Source organism: Nicotiana sylvestris, chromosome 4, assembly GCF_000393655.2.
Source record: "Nicotiana sylvestris chromosome 4, ASM39365v2, whole genome shotgun sequence".
Lineage (NCBI taxonomy): Eukaryota > Viridiplantae > Streptophyta > Magnoliopsida > Solanales > Solanaceae > Nicotiana > Nicotiana sylvestris.
This window is the reverse complement of record NC_091060.1, coordinates 120567757-120593839: the sequence shown is the minus strand read 5'-3', so window position 1 is coordinate 120593839 and position 26083 is coordinate 120567757. Positions and strand designations below refer to the sequence as shown.

The 26083-nt window shown below is 37.2% G+C and overlaps 1 protein-coding gene across 2 annotated transcripts; it reads left to right on the top strand.

Annotated features, from left to right (window-relative positions):
- The first annotated feature begins 5870 nt into the window (after positions 1-5870).
- On the top strand, positions 5871-10990 carry LOC104226593 (transcription factor TGA1-like). 2 transcript variants are annotated; one of them, XM_009778634.2, is made up of 10 exons: positions 5871-6144; positions 6534-6633; positions 7041-7208; positions 7294-7371; positions 7533-7592; positions 7694-7771; positions 7880-7937; positions 8980-9251; positions 9952-10179; positions 10565-10990. In XM_009778634.2, the coding sequence occupies exons 3-10, from the start codon at positions 7044-7046 to the stop codon at positions 10715-10717; spliced, it is 1092 nt and encodes a 363-aa protein (XP_009776936.1). In that variant the 5' UTR covers positions 5871-6144; positions 6534-6633; positions 7041-7043; the 3' UTR covers positions 10718-10990. The 2 variants fall into 2 exon arrangements, with proteins under 2 accessions (XP_009776936.1, XP_009776929.1); XM_009778627.2 differs by lacking the exon at positions 6534-6633 and having other exon boundaries at positions 5872-6144.
- The last annotated feature ends 15093 nt before the right edge of the window (positions 10991-26083 follow it).

The following is a 26083-nucleotide window of genomic DNA, read 5'->3' as shown; positions in this document are numbered from 1 at the left end:
AAAAAGCCAAACCTTTCCCAAGTGGCGACTCTGAATTAAATAAATAATCCCATTTCGAATATTGTCACTTAAATTGGAAAAACTCCACCCGCGCATTTCTAACCCTTCGGGGCGGGCGCGCAAAAAGGAGGTGTGACACCTAGCCTTAGGACAAACATCACAAATAAAATCAGAATTTGAGTCACAATGAAGGAAATCTAAATGTTTCATTGCTGAAAATGGGAGATGTCCCAACCTTACATGCCAAAGCTTAACATCATAAACAACATTAACGTGAATAGGACTATAAAAAGACAGAGAATCTGAAATGGAATTCCTTCCTTTTTGAATTCAAAGTACATTACTACTGAATATTCCCTTAGACTTAAGACTACTAGGCTCCAATATGTAGAGACCCTCTCTAACTTCACCAAACGCTTGTGGACTCTTCATTGAAAGGCCCTGCAACACACACCTAATAGATGTGAATACGACATCATATTGGAACTGAATGCAAAACCTATGTACTGACAGTAGATTATACTTTAAATCTAAAACATGTAAGACATTGTTTATGACATGACCTGGCAGAATAGAAACACTTCCTATATGAGTGACAATTACCTTGAATGAATTAGGTAAATTGATGTTCAAAGGAACAGGAAGTTGAGTTAGAAACAAGAAAGAGTTAGGATCAAAACACATATGCTCTAAAGCACCTGAATCAATGATCTAGGTGTCAGAATTTAGAGTAGTAAACATTGAACCTAAGTACTTTAGAATAGTACCAGCAACTGCATTTGCATTGATTCCTGAATTTCCTGCTTGTACCAATTTTGCCTTCTTGTACATGTTCATCATTTCTGCAAGTTGTTCCTTGTTAAGTTGTTGTCCAAAATTGTTGTTGTTTTCAATATTCTGTCCTGTCTGATTTTCATTATCCTCATGAGTTAGGACTGCATTTGCCTTGATCTGATTTTGATAATTCTTTTGATTGGTAAATTCAAAATCATCTAGAAATCCAATGATTATGTAGCAATCCTCTTGAATGTGCCCTATTTTTCCACAATAGGTACAAGACACATTTGGATTGTACCTCTTCTTTGTCTTAAACTTCTGTTGTGGTTTGTTGAACTTCTGTCCTGAATTATTGTACTTTGTTCCCATTGTTGTTGCTCTTTGTGTTTGATTCCTGTTCTTCTGAAAATTCCTTCCCTGCCCTCTGACCATAAATGCTACAAAATCAGCCAGAAGCTGAGCATTAGGTTGTTTCACTTCTCTTGTTGCCATGAATGACAATGAATCTGAGTTAAAAGTTTCTTTGCATAAACTTCTCTCTGATTTTCATCTTGTAAAAGAAGAGAATATGTTATATCCATGCTAGACAAGGGATTCATCATGAGTATGTTTCCTCTAGCTTGTGCATAGATGTCATTCAATCCCATTAGGAATTGAATTAACCTCTAATCTTCAAGTGATTTTTTGTCAATTTTGCTTTTCCTTCACAAGTACACATATAGAAACAGCATATGACCATATTTAAAGCATCTAATTCATCCCATAATCGTTTGAGTTTGGTGAAGTATCCTACAATGTCACTATTTCCTTGTACTAATCCTGACAGCTCCTTTTGCAGATGATATAGCTTGGCTCCATTTGATTTTCCAAACCTCTGCTCCAGGCTATCCCAAAGCTCCTTTGCAGTTTTGGAATATATCACACTGTCTATGATATCATTAGAAAGAGCATTTAAAATCCAGGAAATCACCATGTCATTGACACAACTCCATTGTTCAAGATCTGGGGAACCCACATCTGGAGATTTGCAAGCTCCATTGATAAACCCAAGTTTTTTCTTAGCTGGCAAAGACAATAAAATAGATCTCCTCCATCCTGGATATCCTCTTCCATCAAACAGGGTATTGACTAAAGTCATCCCAGGAGAATCAGAGTTGTTGAGAAAATATGGGTGATTGATGTCATAGGTTACAGCTTTTGCAGCACCAGTGCTATCTGCAGATTTGCTTGTGTCACCCATTTTAGCTTAGTGAAGATGATGAGTTGATTGTAGAGAATCAGATGATGTAAATATTCTAGGCCTTTGGACTGTTGGATCGAGCTAATGCACTGACACCATGAACGAAATTGAAGAATGAGATCTGAAAATTTTCTCTATGTATTTGTCAATTTCCAGTACATGTCTATATATACACTTTGCTAAGAAAAGAATAATAAAATAAAAAAAATACATAAAGAATAATCTGTACATGTGTTCCTATTCTAATTGGCTTATTCATAACTAACTAATATTCCCTCACATGGCTTTCACGTGAGGGAAGCTTCCAGAACTTATTTCATCAGATGGTCATTATTTAATCAATCAAGAATTCAGCTTGCTTGATCCAAGGGCCCTGACTTCTCCACGTATGTATCCAAAGTCGACCAAACTATCACCTATAGACTTAGGTTATATCGAACACTCTTCACTTTGGTCTGAAGCCATTAGGTCTGCTTCTTCTTCTTCATCTCATCTTCTTCTCTAATTCTCGATGAAGCACCATGAATATCAGAATTATGAGGGAGCTTTTTCTTCTCAACAAGTTGTTTGATAATCTTTTTATTCTTGCTTTAGAGTAGGATTAGCGCCTCATAAATAAACAGGAATTATATTATTTTGTTTTTGCTATAGTGAAGGGAAAACATTGCAATAGTGTTTTTTTTCCTCTGTAAGGAAGCACTAATTAATATAGAATTTAAATGGAGAAAAGAATAGGGGGAGACAGGTAATTACCATGTTGGAATGTGACCATCTTTTCTGTTTAGATAGTAAGAAATTAAACATGGATTAGACTAAACGTAAATTTTAAAATACTAAATCAAAAAAGACATCTCAACATGGTGATTTTATGTTGTCAAGTCCACCTTATTTTGCCTTTACAATTGCCTTTGCTTTTGTCTCCTTATCCCTGTCAAGCAGCAGTTGATCACCTTTAATTTTACACAAGTGGGATTATTAAAAAAGTTACACGTTAGCTCCCTAATCCAATAACATTAATTTGTAATTATATTTCCATTTTCTTATCTTTTTTTTTTTTTAATCTTAGGAACAGAATGTCAGAGATAAAACTTTTAGTAACATTTGACATGTTACTATACCGAAAGATATTCGATATTTTTTCTTTCTTTTCTTCTTTTAAGTAAAGGTAACAAAGTTAGTTACACCTTTATTATATTGCAACACCTCACCATCACTTTGCTTAAATCCCTTGTTGTTGTACAAGAAATCTTTAACCTTTTTACCTCATCATCTGATTTCTTTAGCTATTTTAATTTATTGGATATGCACACGATTCTGTGTTAGGTATATGGTGTAATTGATGAACTTGTTGGCCAATTACCTAGCAAGTAGCAACTTTATTATTTAAAATAATATTATATCAAAAGTAAGTAAAATGAACACATAAAAATAACGTCTCAAATATTGTCACGTAAAGTTGATATCTACGTACTAGGACGGGTGTTAACCTACAACAAGCTAGTCAATATTTAACATGTCAAAATAGTTAACGAAACATCAAGATTTCGTATTAAACTTTATATTCTTATAGAATTTATTAGTAAAACTAATCGTTTGTATATGTATCAATCAAGGTTTAATAATAGTAGTTAGAGTTCTTGGGAATCTATATGGAACTCCATATGAGTATTGTATACACTTTATGATAACACGTTACCATCTACTTTATAATCTATATATATACATAATTATCGGAGTACAAATAAATGTTTAAAGATAAACAGTGTCATGCCACAAATCCTAATAGTGTAATCTCCTTTAAAAAGACTTGGAGGATGCCAACAAGCCAAATGTCATTTCTCCTTTTCCACATTATAAAATCACTAAAGATGAAAAGAAAACGGCATTAACCTGAATGACTCATGGGGATGGCCCACGAAACAGATGTTGCCATCACCGAGGAGTGTGGTGGGATAATTTAATTTTTTTTTACCTTTAATCTGAAATTTCGGGTTCGAATCTTGAGAACAGAGAATATTTTATAGAATATTCTTCCTTCTTATTAGGGGTGTACAAAGGAAACCGACAAACCGCACCAACTCGATAATTCGAGTCAAACCGAGGAAAAAACCCGACTATGGTTTGGTGTTGAAAAAAAAAACCCGATCATAATTGGTTTGGTTTGGTTTTAACTAAAGAAAATCATACCGAAACCAAACCAACCTAACATTAGATATATATAAATTTTAGATATATTTAATATATAAATATACTTATTGTGATGTAATTTATAAATATTTCTTAAAAAATTTCATAATTTTATCTTTTAAGGTATTATTTCAAGGTTGGACGTAGAACTTTTGAATGTTCCAATAAGTTTTATAGCCATTAATATTAGTAAATTAAATAATGCTAACAAAAGCCCAAACCAAAATTAAATCAATACTAATGCTAACAAAAAACATTCTATTCAATACTACGAACAAGAATGTATTGAATATCTATTTTTTGTTTTGCAATAATTTAGATAAATGCATAACCTATTTTTATTTTTTCTTTAGTGTTTAGTCATGTAATTAATACTCCCTTATTAGTCTACTTATTTTAGTATGACTTAGTACTTTTAGATTATACTTATTTTTGTTATGGCTTTTTAATTAGCAATATTCATATTACATAATTTTATTGTAGAATATTTAGGATAATGCCATGATACATCTCATATTTCATATTATTTTTTTGGAAAATACTTTATATAGTTGTATCTTACTAGGATTAAAGAAATATTTTGAGCACAATTTATATGTTTTGTTCTACGAAAATTTTACCGGGAGAAAAAAAAACCCGAAAATCCGAGAAAAATCGAGAGTGAAAAACCCGAGTTTTATTGGTTTGGTTTGGTCTTTAGATTCAATAATCCGACAAAATTAGTTTGGTTTGGTAATTGTAAAATTCGAACCAACCCGACTTATGTACGCCCCCACTTCTTATAATAAGCCTTATCAAGCGTAAAGTTAAATTAACCCGCGAATTTCAAATATTGAATGAGTAAATCGTAACAAATAAAAAAATATGACATGGCTATGGGTGGTGCAGACTCTAGGTTGGTAGGTCAGTTAAGCACTTAAGGGTCGTTTGGTAAGATGTATGAGCGGAAGATAATATATGTATTAGATTTGATGTTATTAATTTCTTATTTAGTACTCTCTTCGTTTCAATTTATGTTAATCTATTTCCTTTTTGGTCTGTTCCAAAAAGAATGATCCCTTTCTAAATTTGGAAACAATTTAGCTTAAACTTACAATTCTATCCTTAATGAAAAGCTTTTATAACCACAAAAATACTATTGGGCCCCTTTTGACTTGTTTAGGACTACAAATTTCAAGTCTTTAATTTTTCTTAAACCCCGTGCTCAGTCAAACATGTTCACATAAATTGGAACGAAGGGGTAGTATTTTCCAACCTATGTATAACTAATACATGTATTAGCTATTTACCCTATTTGATATTATCCTATATATAACTAATACATAGCAAACCATAATATTAGTAATACCATGGTTTTTAATACATATAGATAAGCATGTATACACCCCCTATGCAATGCATATTATTTTTAATACACCAAACTAAAGAGTAGATAAGAAAAAATCATAATATAACTAAACTCATTATTAATAATACACCTTATTCAATATTATTCCTATACACCCTGACAAACGACCCCTAATCGAATTAAGTTGTTTTGCATTCCAAAACTCTGTATACTATACAGTAAACTCTTTCTTAATCATATAAGTACGTGAGTGAGTGTGTATGTTTTCCTAGGTCTTTGTGTGAGTACATTTTTGTATAATGATATAAAAGCATCAACAGTTGACCGAGAGCATATCAGAAAGACAGTCAACTTCTTTAGTACTTTAAAATCTTTTAAAACTAGTTGTAGTTCTTTTGTCATTTGCTCTCTGTCTTTGTCCAGCGCGCTGGGGATAATTACATTTGCCTCTAAATAGACAAACTTCCATTCTTTCAGGCCATATGGAGGGATTCTTTAAGCATTGATTCTTTTTACCTTTTTAGTTTGAATTAAGGTTTCTTCAAATAACCAAGAACTAGCTTAGCTAGTTTAATTTGCTGCTGATGAACAGGTTGGTCTTTTGTTTTTCTTGCTCAATTTCTTGATATTTTAATTTGTTTTGCTTCTGTTTTACTTGGTAAAATCTAACATATTGGACAACCATCAAAGAAACATTCCACTTCTTTAATTAGTGATTTTTGCCACATTCCTTTGACCAAGATTATGTATGTGGTGTGTGAGTGAAGAAGAATAATCCCAGTAGTTATATGCATAGGCTAATTCAATTTATCCGTCAGTAGATTAGTTTTGTTGATTTCCATGTTCCTCTTTTGATTGAATTCCTTATTGGAATCCATCTGTTCTTTTCCTACCTTGGTTTTCCTTTCCATTACAGTGGGTGGGATGGGGATTGAGAGAGAAGTAATCATCCATGATTTCTTTTTAAAAAAAATGGTCTAGGTGTAGTTTCAAAGTCATGCCGCTTAGAGTTGCCCACTGAACATTGAAGATAACTGTGAAACTTCACATGACTTCCCTTTGATGAGCGGATAAACAGTCGGTAAGTGTTCCTTTCTATTCTTTTTCCAAATAAAATTGCCAATGTTATACTTCCACCTTAAAAGGTCTAATTGGTTTATGCATGAAATTAAATTCATTAGATGCAGAAACTTAATTTTAACATGTCATAGATTCATAGTAGAAAGTTTATCCTTTCAAGAACATGGAACTTTTCATTGTTAGAGTGCTGCATGCTGAGGAATTAGTCTTCTGTTGCCTCTTTGGTCCAATGTAATTGGGAAAGTGTCTCATGTATCTCCCCAATCTCGTTATATATAGCTCTTTGTTTTTCTTCCGATGATATTTGACTTAAGTTCCTAGGCATGGCTATTCCGCCGTAGATCAGCAGCTTTCTCCTACGTAATCTCAAAGCCGCGTCACATTTATTTTTTCTATTCTTGAATTCAGGCCATGAACATGACTTCTCCAACAACTCAGTTTGCACCCACAAGAAGGATGGGTATATATGAACCGTTTCACCAGATGAGCGTGTGGGAAGACGCATTTAGAGGTGACATTATGCCTAGCTCTGATCCATGTATGGTTTCACAGCCAAACGACAGGCCAGACGACAAGGTAAGGCAACATATATCCTTGTTCTGGTTTATAAAATTCTAGCTAATATAGTTTTCAGGCTGATGTCTTCCTCTGGTTACTGTAGTCGGGATATACGTCTGGGGAACAACATATGCCCTCTGGCTCTGGGGATAATCAAGCACCGAGGAGTACTTCAGAAAAGGTGGGTTTTTGGGTTTATATCCTATAGAAATTATTGAAACTCCGAATGAATCATCCTTAAGCAAAGCACTTCCACATTTTATGCAAATTTATCCAAATGATAAGTAGAAAGAGTAACCTCTGATGTGGAAAGTCTAAATATATCTTCATATTGAATGACAGGTACAACGACGTTTAGCACAAAATCGTGAAGCTGCGCGTAAAAGTCGTATGCGGAAAAAGGTAAAGAAAATTTTAGTCATAAAATCCGTTGCAGCTGTTGATGTTTAGGAAACTTGTAGTCATACAGTTTTTCTTGTTTCCTTTCTTTGCCGTTTTCACAGGCTTATGTTCAGCAGCTGGAAACAAGCCGTTTGAAGTTGGCCCAACTTGAGTTAGAGCTCGAGAGAGCTAGACAGCAGGTCAGGGACATCATCCCTTGCATATTTCATACTAATAAATACATATATCTGTGCTCTCATTTTGGTTTTCATCATTTCCTTTTGACATTACGAAATGGCTTATTGCAGGGACTATACATGTTAGGTTCAAATAGTAATATGGGGCTACTCGGAACAATTAATCCAGGTATGGGGATAGAGGAGTTGTCACTCGATAATTTATGCATCATTAGCTTGACTACTGATATGTGATGAGTGATCTACCAATTTGACGTTTAAACTATGGAAAATTTCACGTTTTCGTTTCTCACATCCCATTGTTTATTTTAACTCCAAGATGTTTATGATAATAAGAAAACAGTATATAGGTGCAGAGTTTAGAACTTTTTTCTTGAATATTTATGTGTCTTTACTCTGTAGGGGGTTGTTCTTTGACAGATCTTGACTTTTCCAAATGAGATAGGCTATGCATAATTTTAACATTGTTCCATCAAAATAAAAGTATATTTAGCTATCCTTCTACAGCAGGCATGCTCAATCCCTTAAGTGAAAGTATAGACTACATACAGTGCTAGATGATGAATCCTTGCTATTAGAGTAGAATAATAGCCCACTTTGATGAATTTGTCGGGGAGTTAATGTTAGGTGTTTGCTATAATTTTCTTATCATATTTGGTTTTCTTATTTGTTGAAGGAAAGGGCAATATAATTACCTCAATTGGGTTTTCCTTTTTGTAGAAGGAAATTATAATTCTCATATACTTGGCTAGTCATTTTTCTTGTAGGAAAAGGTTTGAACTTCTATAAATTGAGGATCCTTCCTTCTCATTCAGTAGCATCCACAATGTAGTCATATGGGGTTTGAGAGTCTTGTTTAGGGGGAGAGCTTTACGGGACAAATGTTAGTGTATCACTCGTGTTTGCCTCTTCGTGAGGTTGTTCTCTCGATGTTTTGTACTCTCTTTTTATTATAGTGGATTGCTCATCTCCGCTGTGGACGTAGGTTAGTTGACCGAACCACTTTAAATGTTTGTGTCTCTTTTGGTAGATTTCTCTTTTGCTATCTGATTTATCGTCGTTGAGAGATTTGTATTGCTAGCTTCCGCATGACACCTGATTTTCCGGTCCTAACAGTTAATCACCTGTTTTGAAGGACCTTCATTTAACTATCTGCAAAAATGCTTGTATTCTGTCATTGACTTTGTTCCTAAGTTATTCTGCTTATGCAGGAATAGCTGCATTTGAGATGGAATACAGTCATTGGGTTGAAGAGCAACAGAAAAAGAATGCAGAATTGCGGAGTATTTTGCAGTCTCCTGTAAGCGAAATGGAGCTTCAATTGCTGGTAGAAAATGTCTTAAGCCACTATTTCAATCTCTTCCGCATGAAAGCTGACGCCGCCAAGGCTGATGTGTTTTACTTAATGTCTGGGATGTGGAGAACAACCGTGGAGCGCTTTTTCCTCTGGATTGGAGGATTCAAGCCATCAGATCTCATAAATGTAGTCCCTGGTGCATTTTTACTGTTTTTCTTTTTTAAAGTATTTTACCATCACTTGCTGCTTATGAGTTTCTCGTAGCGTCTTTCATACATAAATTTCCTGAAGCTAGACGCCTTCCTATGTTATGTACAGATCACTTTACATCTAAAACTAGTCAAATGGCCTAAAATATATTTTAACTTATTGATTTCCTCTACTGATTTTCTGTTGCAACTTTCATCCAGTGCTGCAGCTATGTTTATATATGTTGTCTGTCGCATGACAAACAATTCTCCTTTTAGGATGTTATATTCTTGGTGAATCACTATAGCATCCATTGAGGTATTTTACTGAGACTGAACTACTGAATCTCAACTAAACTCGGAGTCACCTTGGTTTGCAATAGTAATGATCGTGAACAAAACGGCATATCCTAAATCCTTGACTGAAGGAGCACGAATAGCCTTATTGTTTCGTTGCCATCACATATCTGTGCACTTTTCAAATTAATGGTACATGATCAAATAAGCACTATTTGTAAATGCTGATACTCTACAGTATAAATTTCTTGGTAGACTCATCCAAACTTACGCGCTGCTAGACTAAGAACTACAAATCTGAAATTAGTACTCAAATCATGATTGTGTTTTTCTTTCCTTCACCGTCTGCATGCAGAACATTTAATGAACGCGAGATTTCTAATTGTATATCAACTTAACAGGTGGTGATGCCACAACTCGAGCCTTTGACCGATCAGCAAATCATTAAAGTCTGTAATCTGCGACACTGTTGCCAGCAGGCAGAAGATGCTCTCACACAGGGAATGGATAAACTTCAGCAGACTCTGGCCCAGAGCATCCTAAATATGACCACAGGAGCTGGAAATTACAGTTCCCAAATGGTTTCTTCTATGGAAAATTTGGAAGCATTGGAGAGCTTTGTTAACCAGGTTTGTGTTACTTTCATTATCTTGCACCACTGTCAATTTCGTTCTCTACGTCAACGCTCTATGGTCATTCAATATCGTCAAAGATCAAGATTCATAGATGTTTATAATTCTGAAAGAAACTGATGTGTACGTTCAACAAGTATATGTTAACTCGTTAAGTATAGATTGTTCCTATGTCCTTCAATTACTACTAAACACCTGCTAAGTTTTGAAAATACTATCAAATATACATTCTGTATCTAACACACGTATGCATCATGCTTATATATAAGGCCATTTGCTGGGACAAAATAACATAAACGAACTGTCCGATTCTAGTGACTCTATACACATCTTGATACTTTCCTGAATGAAAACATAATGACGTTGCTTGATTCATAAACAGGCGGATCACCTACGCCAACAAACACTACAGCAAATGTCTATTATTTTGACAACACGCCAAGCAGCTAGGGGCTTACTTGCTTTCGGAGAGTATCTTCAACGTCTTCGTGCTCTGAGTTCACTCTGGGCTGCCCGTCCTCGTGAACCAACTTAATCTGTTATGACAAAGGAGATGAACTTAATCAGATTATCCTTGGTTGTTGCTGGTAATGCCGGAGCTGTAAATTGGATGTGTTTGTCATAATTTATCTTAGGCGGATTTAGTTTTTTAATATCTGAAATACATATTTTTCGAGGAAATTTGGCAAGTCTAAAATTTGTGTATATATATTTGGATGTTGTATATAGGCTATAGCTCTGTAATAATTTGCTTGGATGCTTTTTGAAGAATCGATAAGATTTACTATCTGACCCTTTTTTGTGGACTCATCTATGAATATTTAAGAAGAAATGAATGCTGATCCTTAATATATTTAATATATGTTTGGGTTCTTAGAGAAGAATATAATTTAGTGTAGCCTCAAAGCTTCATATCCTTAACTTATGCATACTAAATGTACACACTCTTCAGAGGCGGAGCCAAAATTTCAAGCTTGTGGGTTCGAGATTTTAATTGTTTTAAGTTACTAGGTTCTAAAATAATAATTTATACATATTCAATGAATTTTTTACGATAAATATATGATTCGAACCAAAGCTATTGGGTTCGACCAAACCCGCACTCGACTCTCTACCTCCGCCCTTGACACTCTTAGTGTAATTTTATAGTTTTATGTTGCATACCATCTTTTGTAGGTTAGGGGCATGCTTACTATCAGAAATTGCATGTTATTGATTTTTATGTAATTTCCCTAATAGATTGGAAAGTAAAAACAAAGAGAAAGAGAAATCAGAGGAGAGAGGTGGAAAAAGGAGTCGTATGATACATATTTGTTGGGTGTACGAGAAAAGTCTCACATTAGTAGCTAAAAAAATTTCGGAGTTTACATATAAGGTGTAGGTATCTCTTGACAGAGTGAGATCTTTTGGGGGAAACCATACGGGTTTGGCCCAAAGTGGATAATATCACATCATGTTAAAGATTGTATTAGGCTAGTGCTAGTTGCGGGCTTTGGTTGCCATAATACTCTAACAATGTCGGTAGCACACAGCGAATTTCAAAAATTAACCCACGTGAATCATGTTACTGGGCCACGTGGAACTTAGTTCGAGGGTGAGATCGTTAGGTGTGCGAACAAAGTCTCACATTGGTAGCCCAAATGAGTAAAAATGGCGTGTAGTAGCCACTAATTAAGGGTGTCTTTAATTTTTATCCACTAATTATAATGCTCAGCAAAAATAGCCACTACTAATAGAAAAAAGACAATTTTACCCTTTCTTCCTCTCTTTCGCGTTGCGTGATTTCATGGTTGGCCTCCTCCATGCTTGGTCAAAAGCATCAATCCCTCAATCCCTTATCTGTGCACATCAATCCCTCAATCCCTTGTCTCTCTCTCTCTCCAAAACAAAATGTCGGAACCCCTCTTCATTTCACACACTGTTGCTGCTTCTCTCAAGCACAAAATTCAACTTCCAAAACCCAGAAACTTTATAATAAACCCATGGATGAATTGCAGTCAGTTCGACTCACAACTACTGCCACTGCCACTAAGTGTAGTGGAAAAGTGAATAGATGGTCCCTTTATGGCATGAATGCTCTTGTAACTGGTGGCACTCGAGGCATGGGTACTTTTTCAGGTGCTAGGAAAAGCTTTGTTTGATGATCAAGATATTTATAGTCTTCAGTCCATCTACCATTAAAAGCAACTATTATGCATATTGTTTCCATCCTACAAGTCAAGAGAATGGGAAACAAAGGACATACGTTATAAAGCAATCCTTGTAGAATTAAGAATATGTGTACTGTAAGTGCAAGACCAAGATAAGGACTGTCTGTCCTTAACATTTAAACATGAAATTAAAAGTTAAGGACTTCCAGTCCTTAACTTTTGAACAAGAAATTAAAACTTAAGGAATGTATGTCCTTAACTTTTGAACCAGAAATTAAAACTTAAGGACTGCATGTCCTTAACTTTTGAACCAGAAATTAAAAACTAAGGACTGCCTGTCCTTTAACATTTAAACATATAATTAAAGTTAAGGACTATCAGTCCTTAACATTTATATATGGAATTAAAAGTTAAGGACTGTCAGTCCTTAACTTCTGAACCAGAAATTAAAAGCTAAGGATTGCCTGTCCTTTAACATTTAAACATGTAATTAAAGTTAAGGACTGTCAGTCCTTAACATTTAAACATGGAATTAAAAATTAAGGACTGTCAGTCCTTAACTTTTGAACAAGAAATTAAAAGCTAAGGACTGCTTGTCCTTTAACATTTAAACATGGAATTAATAGTTAAGGACTGCTAGTCCTTAACATTTAAACATGTATTTAAAAGTTAAGGACTGTCAGTCCTTAACATTTGAACCAGAAATTAAAACATACAATTTGAAACTCAAGCTACAGGACTTTGTATACAGAAGAACAACAACAAAGTGAAGGACATTTTGTCCTTAAGTTTTTTTATTCAATTTACAAAATGAGGCCAGTAGAATCAAAGTTAAGGACATAGTGTTCTTATTTTTTTGAATTCAATTTCTAAAATGAAGACACTATGTCCGGAATACAGAATTATCATAGGAGGCGATGTCTATAACTTTATCAATCCACAGTTGATCGCCGCTGTGGTAACTGCTGCTGCTGCTGCTCGCTTCTTCTCTTTGTGTAACTGCTGCTTGTGTTGATAGCGTAGGTATAAGTTATACCAGAAGGGTATTTTTGTCCAGTCAGGTATAAATTTTTTAAAGGAGTGGCTAAAGTCTAAATACATTGAAAACAGTGGCTTTAAAATAAAAGCCACTGCTTTTAGTGGCTATTTGTGCCGTTCGCATTGAGAGTCTACATATAAGGTGTAGGGATCTAGCCTTTTGGGGAAAACCATGCGGGCTTGGCCCAAAGCGAACAATATCACACTATGTTAAGGATATATTTGGGCTAGGATAGCCTAACAATATTTAATCATTGGTACTATTAGGGCATCACCATTCACCTACTACGTTCTGATAAAAGGATATTCCCAATAATTTCAACAATATCCAATCAAAAAATACTAATTTTCCAAAATTCGGTTTTCGAATTCAAAGTATTGAAACAATTTAATTATCGTCAATGAAGCTTCTAATGGTTTCTGACCAAAACCAACTAGAATCTTCACTTAACCCTCTTAGAATTGAGATTTAAACGAAATGAGATTCCAAAAGAATCCTGCCATTAAAAAATACCCCTATATTCTAAAAGAATTGATAAAAAAAACAAAAAATAAGGTGGGTTCCCAATGTTATGAAGTTACTTAAATCAGTGGAAGAGAAAGGGGTTCTAATTAATGTGATAATAACAGGCAAATCCCAGTGAATTGAGTGAGCTGCTATATAGCTAGACCTCTAAGACTGTCATTTTCTTAGAAGCATTTAAACAGAGAAGTAATTGAAGTATATTAAAGTTTTTATTAAATTTTACAATTTTCAGTTTATATGACGTGCTTCATTATATTATTAAAAAAAGAGTTTGACGCATCAATTAAATATATTTACCTTTTGTCACGACCCGGATTTCTCACTCTCGAGAGTCGTGATGACGCCTACTAATGAAAGCTAGGCAAGCCAATCCTTAACTGCTTACTTCATTAACAAATTACTTCTTTTAACCTTTATCAGTGATAGCATGAAAACAACGGAATTAAATAAGTAAGCGGAAGACTTAAATTAAAGAACTGAACGATAATGCGAAAATCAACACAAGCCTCTACCCAAAAACTGGTGTCACATTACTCACGAACTTCTAAGAGTGCTAAATACAGCCGTTTGAAAGAAAATATAAGCTGTTTGTCTCGAATATATGAGATAACAGACGGAAATAAAAGATAGAGGAGACGCCGGGCCTGCGAACGCCTGCAAGGCTACCTTAGTGTCTCACTGGACTGAAGGCTGGTTCCCGCGCTACTGCTGCTGTCCAGAACCTGGATCTGTGCAAAAGAGCACAAAGCGTAGTATCAGCACAACCGGTCCCATGTGCTGGTAAGTGTCTGGCCTAACCCCGGCGAGGTAGTGACGAGGCTAGGACCAGACTCCAGATAAACCTGTACAGTTATATAACATATGGCGGAAAAGTAAACAAGTAATAAGCAGTTAAAGATGGGGAAGGGGAACATGCTTCAGGGATAGTAGTTAAAAGAAATAACATGGAGTAATAAGGAAGCTAGCACTATAACTTCTATCACAAATGAAGAAAATAAAGGCAACTTTCACTTTCAGTTTCCTCTTGTTGCAGGCGTGCAATCCGATCCCATTTCTTATATCTTGTGGTAGGCGTACCACCCGCTCCCGTTTCATTCTATCTCATGGTAGGCGTACCACCCGCTCCTATTTCATAATATCTTGTGGTAGGCGTACCACCCGCTCCCATTTCATAATATCTTGTGGTAGGCGTACCACCCGCTCCCATTTCATAATATCTTGTGGTAGGCATACCACCCGCTCCCATTTCATAATATCTTGTGGTAGGCGTACCACCCACTCCCATTTCAATTCACCACACAATCACAAGAAATCCCGGCAAGGGAACATAAGTAGTATAATAACTTTCCGGCAAGGGAACAAGGATATCGATATAGTCATCCCGGCAAGGGAGAATCAACTATAACCAATCTCACTTTGCTAATACTCAGTTCAATTAATGGAAATACTTAATCATAGAGGATCATTAATTAAAGTATACAAGGTGTCGTTCAAAAACACAACAATTTTCCAGTTAAGACCCACGGTCATGCTTGACACCAACGTATAGATACTCGTCACCATGCCTATACGTCGTACTCAACGAGAAACAAGTAGCAATTATGACCCAACTCCTAATCCCTCAAGCTAGTGTTAAACCAAACACTTACCTCGATGCCTTGAACACCACTCAAGTCTCAATTATAGCTTTACCTCTTGATTCCACCACCAATCCGCTCGAATCTAGCCATAAGTTACTTAATCACATTAATAAATGCTAAATAAATCAACCCCAATGCATGAAAATGAGTTTTCCAAAGTCTTACCCAAAAGTCAAAAATGACCCTCGGGCCCACGTGGTCGAAACCCAAGGTTCGGACCAAAACCCGATTACAAATATATGGTTGTTTTGAAATCGGACTTCAAATTGAGGTCCAAATCCCCAATTTTTGAAAAAACCTAGGTTCTAGCCAAATCGCCCAATTTCCCCATGAAAATCTTTGATTTGAAGTTGAAATCATGTTAAAAGATGTTAAGAAGTGAAGAAAATAAGTTAGAAATCACTTACCAATCGTTTTGGAGAAGAAACGTTGTTTGGAAAATTGCCTCTTATGTTTTGGGGTTTTGAAAAGTGTAAAATAGCTGAAATTCACGTGTATTTATACCCCTCCGAAGTCCCCACCGCGGACCGCTCAAGAAGGACCGCGGCCGCACAGGTTTCTTGAAGGCCTGCGGATCTATGCCCCGCGCGGACCGTGCTAGACCGACTGCGACCGCGCAACACCTACCGCGGACCGCGAAAAGGCGACCGCGGCCGCGCTGGTCCCTCCGCGGCCGCACGCGTTTCCTCGCGGGCCGCGCCAAAGGGTTCAGAGACCTGTCAAAATTCCTGAACCTGCAACATCTGATCTTTTAAAGCCTAAGGCATCCTGAACCTACTAGAAACTCACCCGAGCCCTCGAAACTCTAAACCAAGCATGCACACCACCTCAAAAACACCCTACGAACATATTCATGTGATCACATCACCAATATAACATCATGAACATCGAATTGAGCCTCAAGATCCGTGAAATTTCTCAGATTTCCTTTTAAACATCAATTTTTTCCCAATTTGGGGCCGGATCACGCCAAACGACGTTCGTTTTTACCAAACTTTACAGGAGTGATTCAAAACATATATAAGACCTGTACCGGGCGCCGAAACCAAAATACGGGCCCGATACCATTACTTTCACATCAGTTTTCATTACACTTTTCTTTAAATATTTTAAGAAAACAATTTCACTTAAAAATTCATAACTCGGGCATGGGACCTCAGAATTCGATTTCGGGCATACGCCCACGTCCCATATTTTCCTGCGGACCCTCCGGGACTGTCGAATCACTAGTCCGGGTCCGTTTACCCAAAAAGTTGACCGAAGTCAAATTTACTCATTTTAATATCAAAACTTAGCATTTTTCACAGAATTTTATATTTAAGTTTCCGGCTACGCGCTCGGACTGTGCATACAAATCGAGGCAACCCTAAATGAGGTTTTCAAGGCCTCAAAGACAAAAATTCAATTAGAAACAGGTAATGACCCCTTTGGGTCGTCACACCTTTTCATTTTATTTACCTGCTATTGTGGCATTGTTTTGACATAATGTCCCGCAAGGGAGCAAGGGCGATGTAGGCAAGAAGTTAAGGATTCAAAAGACTTATTTTCGATGCGGCAACTGTTATTGGAATTGTTAACACTATTATGTAAATATAAATATTTGAAAAGGAATTAAGCCTTTTTATTTGATTGAGTATATAGTATCTTTTACTTATACTATTTTTCTTATCAAATCAATTCTGATTCACACGTTAGAAAAATTATTCATACTAGCCATTTTTAGGGACAAGTGCACAGATAGTCATTTTAAGGGATTCTATTTAGAAACCAGTACTTATTTTGTCCTGAAATTTTAAACTAAAAAATCTTAACTTTAGGACAATTTAGGACATTTTTTCCCCAAAAAAATTAAACTGAAAAACTGCAATTCATGATACATTGGCTAATTCCTAAATAGCAACCTTTAATGTGGCTACATGGTGTCATTTCTACCCAATTTTAAGTAAGCCAAACGGTTACTTTATTTACATATCTAAAAAAAAATCTTTCCTTTTATACGAGAAACAAAATTTTATTTTTATTCAAATACCCATAAAACTATTATTTCTATAAATGGGGCCCCCAAATTTGGGGGCCTAAGACACAAACCTTATAAGCTACCTCATTATAGCTGAGCATCTTCTCTAGTTTGGGCTATAGAATTTGGCTAGATCATGTTCTGTAATTCATATTCTAAATCAGTTAGATATTAGGTTAGACTCTATTTATATCCTTGCTTGTTTGGATATCAAATAGTACATTAATTAGGACTATATTCATCAGTTTGAGCACTAATATAGCTTTACATCATCTTATTATAAGTTAAGATTGTCATATGTGTAAATACGCATTCGTTCATCACTAGCAACAAGCTTTTCTGAGTTTTGTACAATTCTTTTAGGGAGTGCATGGAACATATTAAGTCTACTTAATCGAAATTTTAAAATGGATTATAACACTAGTTAACCAGCATTAATTGATGATAATTAATCATATTGGTTATTATATGCATCAGTACGTAGTAGGTGAATGGTGATGTCCTATACAGTGTTTTAAAAGGTGTTTTCCGGGTGAGGCACATCAAATTGACCTGAGGCAATAGTGTGGGGCGAAAGTCTCAAGAGGCGTACGCCCAACAATTCGAGGCGTACGCCCGAACGTTTGAGGCGCATTTTTATAGTGAAGTGTAAGCCCCCAAAGACTTTTTCAAATTAAAACAAAATTTGTTGAATAAGTCTAAATAATACCCAAATTCTCAAAAAAAAAAAAAATTGTAATTACTCAAAAGTTTTAAAAAGGAACTGAAATGTATTAAATTTAAAGTCAAGACCCTTTTTATTGATTTAAGCCCTAATTTATGATCTTTCCCAATTCTTTATCTTGTTCGTTAGTATGATAATATCTCCTAAAAGCAACGAATATTCAATTATTTTTTTCAAGTACAAAGAGAATTTCATTGTCCTTCGTAGCATCAAGTTCAAAGTTTAAATTACAGGTTAGTCATCCTTTTTGTTCCTCCATATAGAAAACTTTCTTTTTTTCAATGCAAGTTACTTGTGCTTGTAAGTAGCGTATAATAGATTGGTTTGACTAGTTTTTTATGAGGATAGAATACACACACACACATACACACACACACACACACATACACATACACATACACACACATATATGCATACATATATATATATATATGTATGTATATATATATGTATATATATGTATATATATATGTGTGTGTGTGTGTGTATTTTTCACATATTTATAGTTTTTTCCAATTTTTATGCAATTTTACCTGTTTATAAGTATTTATTGTAATTTTATTATTTTATAAAATATTAATAATTAAATACCCATGGGGCTTACGCCTCGATGAGGCATATGTAAAACGTCTCGCCTTACGTCCACGCCTTTTAAAATACTGGTCCTATATCTAGTGGGTGATAATGTAAACAATTGTTGCACTACCATCGTACTTGGTACATAAATATATTGCGAATTCAAAATAATTTTAGCAATATCCTATCAAAAAATAATAATTTCTCAAAACTCGATTTTTGAATTCAAAATATTGAAGCTTTTTATTGGGTGTTTGTGGAGCTTTTGATGGATTACAACTAAAACTGACTCGAATAATGAATAAACTCCCTTTAAATTGAGATATAAACTTCAAATGAGATTCTCGATCATTTGCAATAATATCTAATTCAAGTGAATAATACGTTTGCAAAATCTAATATTCGAATATAAAGGTTCTAAACTTTTTCATATATCTATAAATTGAATTTTAGTGAATTTTAATGAACAAACTTGAAATTGCAGCATCTAAAAATTTGAATAGAACAACAGTTATCGTGTTCTATTTGGGATGCGTATGGAAGAGAAAGAAAGAGAGAAATGGATACGAGGGAGAGAAAATGGAAAGATTGGAACCTAATATATTACTTTTGTATTCAATTAGTGTATAGGTCAAAATCTGACCATAGTGGTCGATCAAGCTGGGACCTCATTCAGGTGGCGAAATAGCGAAAAGCACCACGACCAATCCCAATCAAATCATCGACAGAGTATGTCAAGTAATAACGGTACGCAAATAACGACGAAAAAGGTAGTCATGTGAAAGTATGTTGGTAAAAGAATACAGTAAAATATAGAAGAAAAGACTCGGGAAAAGGGGCGGAACTTTTCCTCCGTATTTTTTCTCCTACTGTCTCTTTTGGTGAAGGATGTAAACTCATTCTCTTTTCTTCTGATCAAAGAGGAGATTGTAACATTAATAAATCTAGAATTTTCCTACTTTTCATTTGTGATCTCAATATACACTTTTAGATCTGGAGTTGATTATGCTTAGCTAAGATTTACCATGCTTCTCATTATTAATTGATTTAGTCAAAAGGTTTAACACTTTTTGGTCAAACAATTTGGCGCCGTCTGTGGGAATTTCTTAACTAAATTCTTTAGTTTCCTTCAGATCCAAAATCGGTGAAACATAATCACCCGCCAGGAAGAGTGGTAAGTAAACCTCACGTGCTAATCTAGATCATGATGCTACATACAAATAGAAGTTACAACCAACATTCACACAAATCCCACAAAAGGAGACGACACATGCTGCGCAGTCCTATAAAAGAACGAGCACCCCTGCCCTACTCTGACATCCTCCCCCACACACCGGGTGGTCCATGAACAAGCTAAGGCGAGCCCAACCCACGCGGAGCTAGAGCAAAAAAAAAAAGGGGGACAGAGAGTTGAACACGACCACCAAATTTAGAAACCAACATCCCATCAACCATTTAAACGCTAAGCAGAGCGAGCAACGCTATAAATCTACCCTCATTCACCAACTTATTGGATCGAGGTAAGGAAAATATCATTTTAGTTCACCTTATGTTGTTTGCTTAAACAGGAACACAAGCGTCGCGCGGGCAAACGAGCAAAGGAACATTTCAACTAGAGAATGAAAAACTACTACAAAATAACTGAAATATCGCCCACCTAACACTTCAACTTCGGGAAATGATGTCCCTTAAGTCGCACTCTCTCTCCCTCACCCAGGTGCTGTCCCAATAGGGTTTTCCCGGTGAGGTTTGGACCGAGTCGATGAGGGGGACGTCACCGAGTTCAAAGTATAATTCATCACCCCGCCTCCCAATGACACCTCCAGACCGAAAGTGAAAGGACTAGACAGGGAAACTCCAATATATGCATGACACGAATGTGAGCAAAATAACAACGTTTTATACACTCCGACATCATACTCTCCCATGTGAACAAAATCAATCGAACTGGGACTCACCCAGGAAATGCAAAGGTTGAGAAAAACTGGGACTCCTCCAGGGGACACCCAAAACTCTCAAAAAGAAAAACTGGGACTCATAATGGGTTAACATTTTGACGTCAGCTCGAATTAACACCCCTACGACCAAGGGCCATAGCCAAAATAGAAGAGTTAGACCTCGCTCGAATCACAACAGGTTAATATTTCGACGTCAGCTTGAAATAACGCCTCTATGGCCAACGTCCATAGCCAAAAAAGAAGACTTCGACCTCGCTCAAATCCCAACGGGTTAATATTTCGACGTCAACTCGAAATAACACCCCTACGGCCAAGGGCCATATCCAAAAAAGAGGATTTCGACCTCGCTCGAATTATAAAGGGTTAATATTTCGACTAGCTCAAAATAACACCCTTACGGCCAAGGGCTATCGCCAAAAAACAGGAGTTCGACCTCACTCAAAACTGGTTAACATTTCGACGTCAGCTCGAAATAACACCCCTACGACCAAGGGACATCGCCAAAAAAGAGGAGTTCGACCTCATTCGAATTACAACGGGTTAACATTTGGACGTCAGTTCGAAATAACACCCCTGCAACTAAGGGCCATCGCCAAAAAAGAGGAGTTCGACCTCGTTCGATTCACGACGGGTTAACATTTCGATGTTAGCTCGAAATAAAACCCTTACGGCCAAGGGCCATCTCCAAAAAAAAGAAGAGTTCGACCTTGCTCGAATCACAACGGGTTAATATTTCGACGTCAACTTGAAATAAAACCCCTACAACCAAGGGACATAGCCAAAAAAGAGGAGTTCGACTTTGCTCGAATTATAATGGGTTATCATTTCCACCAGCTCAAAAGAACACCCCTACGACCAAGGGCCATCACCAAAAAAGAGGAGTTTTACATCGCTCGTATTACAATGGGTTAACGTCTCAGCTCGAAATAACACCCCTACGACCAAAGGCCATCACAAAAAAAAAGGAGTTTGACCTTGTTCGAATCACAACTGGTTAACATTTTGACGCCAGCTTGAAATAACACCCCTACGGCCAAGGGCCATTGCTAAAAAAGAGGAGTTCGACCTCGTTCGAATCACAATGGGTTAACATTTCGACGACAGCGCGAAATAACATCCTTATGGCCAAGTGTCATCGCCAAAAAAGAAGAGTTCAACCTTGCTCGAATCACAATGGGTTAACATTTCGACCGACTCGAAATAACACCCTAATGGCCAAGGGCTTTCACCAAAAAAGAGGAGTTTGACCTTGCTCGAATCAGAACGGGTTAACATTTCGATGTCAGCTCGAAATAACACCCCTACGGTCAAGGGCCATCGGCAAAAAGGAGGAGTTCGACCTCGTTCGAATTATAATGGGTTAAAACTTCGACCATCTCAAAATAACACCTCTACGTCCAAGGGCCAGCGCCAAAATAGAAGAGTTTGACCTTGTTCGTATCACAACGAGTTAACATTTCGACGTCAGCTCGAAATAACACCCCCAAGGCCAAGGACCATCTCCAAAAAGAGGAGTTCGACCTTCCTCGAATTATAATGGGTTAATATTTAGACCAACTCAAAATAACACCCTGAGGGCCAAAGGCCATCGCCAAAAAGAAGAGTTCAACCTCATTCAAATCGTAACAGACCAATATTTCGACGATAACTCTAAATAAAATCCTTACAGCTAAAGGCTGTCATTGAATGGAAATGGAAGATCGATCTCATTCAAATTATAATGGGATAATATACCAATGCTAGCTCAACAAAACATCCCTACGGCAAAGGGCCATCGCAAAAGGAAAAGTTCGAACTCATTCGAGCCCAGTAATGCCTTTGTAGCTATCGGCCGCCTTCGTGCTTTTTTCCTTCTAATCAAAAAATTGATTTCGCTACAAACTCCAAGTTCGACCTCGCTCGAATGTATATAAAAAAGGAGAAGTGACTTCGCCCGAATCAACGAGCTTCTGATCCCTCTTCTACAGTTCCAATTATCGGCGTTCGCCTTTAGCCGTTCATGTATCTCACGACATCTATTGCGGTAGCACCGATACTTCTCCGCCATCATCAGAAAAATTTTAGCCCGAGTGTCAGCCCTGCGAGCACTTTCAATTTCCACCATGTACGTCTGAAAGACAAAAAGAGTTGGTAAATACCAAGGTTGCCAAAGATAAAAGGAACATAAAAAGAAAGAGGAAAAACTTACCCTCAGGCCCATAGCAGCCAATTTATGTATCAAATCGACATCACGAGTGTCTCGAAGAGCCTCACACTCAGCGGTAGAGCACAAAAGGTCAAATTGTGGTACCGAGTCCTCCGTATCTCCCAGAAGGTTAATCTACGACGGGATTTCAAGTATACGGGTCAAGCCTCCCGCGTGTACCACCGTACGAGTAAGGCCTTACTCAAACATCCTGACATCATAAGGATCAAGATCTAATTCAGATTCGTAGTCATCGACCACGACACCCTTCCCCCTTTCTGCGCCCGAGGAAGAAGTACCACTCGGTCTGGAAGATGAAGGCCCGCTCAAAATAGCAACAATGACCTCGACTCTCTATCGTAGTAGTTTGTTGGTCAATCATAACACCCGAGGTCTCTGCCATTGGATTGGTTACGGTAACCGGTTCTACCTCTGCAAACGGGTTAGAATCACCTCCCATCACAGGTTCTGTCAAGAGAATGCCTCCCTCTGAACATACCACGACCGAAAGAGCCATTTTGATTCTCACCCATCGTCTTTTTAATGGCCCTTCCTCGTCCGCAGCATGGGAAGACTCCCCCATTGTGTGGGCAGTAGGAGTCGAGTCCTAGAATGGTGAACAGTCTCCATGCATACGGCTCCGGCTGTAGACTTAACTTGAGCAGCCCTTGCCGTAGGTCGGACATCAGACCTTGGTATGGGCCGAGCAGAAGACGTCGACTGACGAAATGTAAGTGGAGGATCCCTCTCCCTCCGTACTCTTCCTAATAACAAAATAGTCGGATAAGCAACAAAGTCAAATTGCAAAGCGGAAAACAGGAACTGCGGCGACTACTTACCAGTAAGGGGCTTACGTCCATATTTCTCATAGAAAGACGACCATTCACGAACTCCCGCAGTATGAGGGAGAATGGAATTCACCAATTCGCAGATATCATCAATAGGCGCAGGAGGTAGTCTCGCGGCTGCAAAATCAAAAACAATTCAATACTGCCTAAAGAAGAACGATCGACTACCATTCCGACAAAAGATACAAAAACTTATGTGCGAAGTTCCACCTCTTAGGGAACCCTACAGAATCCACCACAAGATGCTCGGTCCGCACATAAAAATAGTTTTCGTAGAAGCAACTATTGGCTCTATCATCTATTTTCACCACAAGACTCTTCGTCCCTCGATAGCGTATGTGGATCATCGTGCCTCGAATTAGTTGAGGGGAAAAATATTTATCTTCTTCTTTCTCTGAACTCATAAAACAATGGTGAAAACATTAAAAACTGTTCTTCAAAAGGAAAACGCCTCTTCATCGCAGCTGGCCGACGATATAATGCCGCTGGAGCCATGCATCGAAGAGTGTGTTCCTGGGTCGTGCAATCTTACTTTCGATTTTAAAGTTGAGAAACTCTCGTCGGTCCCTGGCCGATGTGACCTAATGTCTAGATACATATACTCGATAACTGAGGGCGATCTTGAGCAGGTGAAAAAAAATTGCCATTGGAAAAACAAAGAGGTGGTGATTCCTACCCCCGAGGAGGATATTACCACTTCTATGGAAGGGTTTTTAAGTGTTTACACTTACCCTTTCATGAAGGGTCCCGTCGATCCCGTTATTATCGATTTCTGCTGCCAATACCGAATAACCCTAGGCCAGATCCACCCTTCTTTTTGGCACATTATTATTTTATTTTGATTCTTCATGCGCAAGATCGAAGGGATGCCTTTCACCCTCGACCATCTCATTAGACTGTACAACCCCCATCTCTATCGAGGTGGGTTAATAAGGCTTTAACGCCTGGCCACAAAGGTGCTATTCTTGAGCATAGACAAGGACAAAGATTGATGATGGATATGTCGGTTTGTCCGAGTGAGGACTTACGACATAATCCCGGCCGAGAAGATACCATTCCCCGAGGAATGGAACATGAAATGTAAGTACAAACCCACCAAAAGCTTATGTTGATTGTTTTGTTTCTTTTATCTTTTCTCTTCAACATCCTTTCTTAAGATGCAGCAAATGACACCGACCACTCCCAATTCAGGCCAAGGCCTTGAAGCAAAATAGCAATCACCGACTCCAGCTTCGATACAATCAGATGAACAGATAACAGTCGAATGTGAAGATCAGGAAATTACCCGTTCTTTTTCAATGCTTGATGAGTCTGATGCCACTAAGTCAATGATTGAAGAGCTACAACATGTTATGTTGATCGAGCAAATGCCTTATCGTAAGGTATATCCGGGCAAAGGGTTAACCCCCGAGCACAGGGAAAATTTTATTCATTTTCTTTTGATTAACATCGATTGTTTCGCTTGGTCCCACCTCAATATTATAGGAATCCCACCAGAGGTGACCACCCATAATCTGAGTTTGAATCCGAAGTTCGCTCCTATCAGGCAAAAAAGGAGACCCCAATCCGAGTTAAAACATAATTTCATCAAAGACGAGGTATCCAAACTCCTTAAAATAGGATCTATTCGGGAAGTAAAATACCCAGAATAGTTAGCAAATGTGGTAGTAGTACCTAATAAAGGAAATAAATTGAGAATGTGTATAGATTTTAAAGATTTGAACAAGGCATGCCCCAAAGATTCCTTCCAACTCCCTAACATCGATCGCATGATTGATGCCATAGCCGATTACGAAATCATTAGTTTTCTCGATGCTTACTCCAGGTACAATCAAATATCGATGAACCCGGATGGCCAGGAAAAAACTTCTTTCGTCATTAAATTTGGTACATACTGCTATAATGTAATGTCGTTTGGATTAAAAAACACTGGTGCCACTTACAAATAAAATGTTTGTGGAAAAAATTAGGAAAACAATGGAGGTCTATATTGATAACATGCTAGTTAAGTCTCTGCGAGCAAAGGACCATTTGAAGCATTTGCAGGAAACCTTCAACATATTGAGGAAATACAACATGAAGCTGAACCCAGAGCAATGTGCTTTTGGTGTCGGGTCTGGCAAATTCCTAGGATTCATGGTCTCCTATCGGGGAATCGAGATCAATCCTAACAAAATAAAAGCTATCGAAGATATCACTGTTATCGATAATGTGAAGGCCGTGCAAAGGTTAGCCAGGC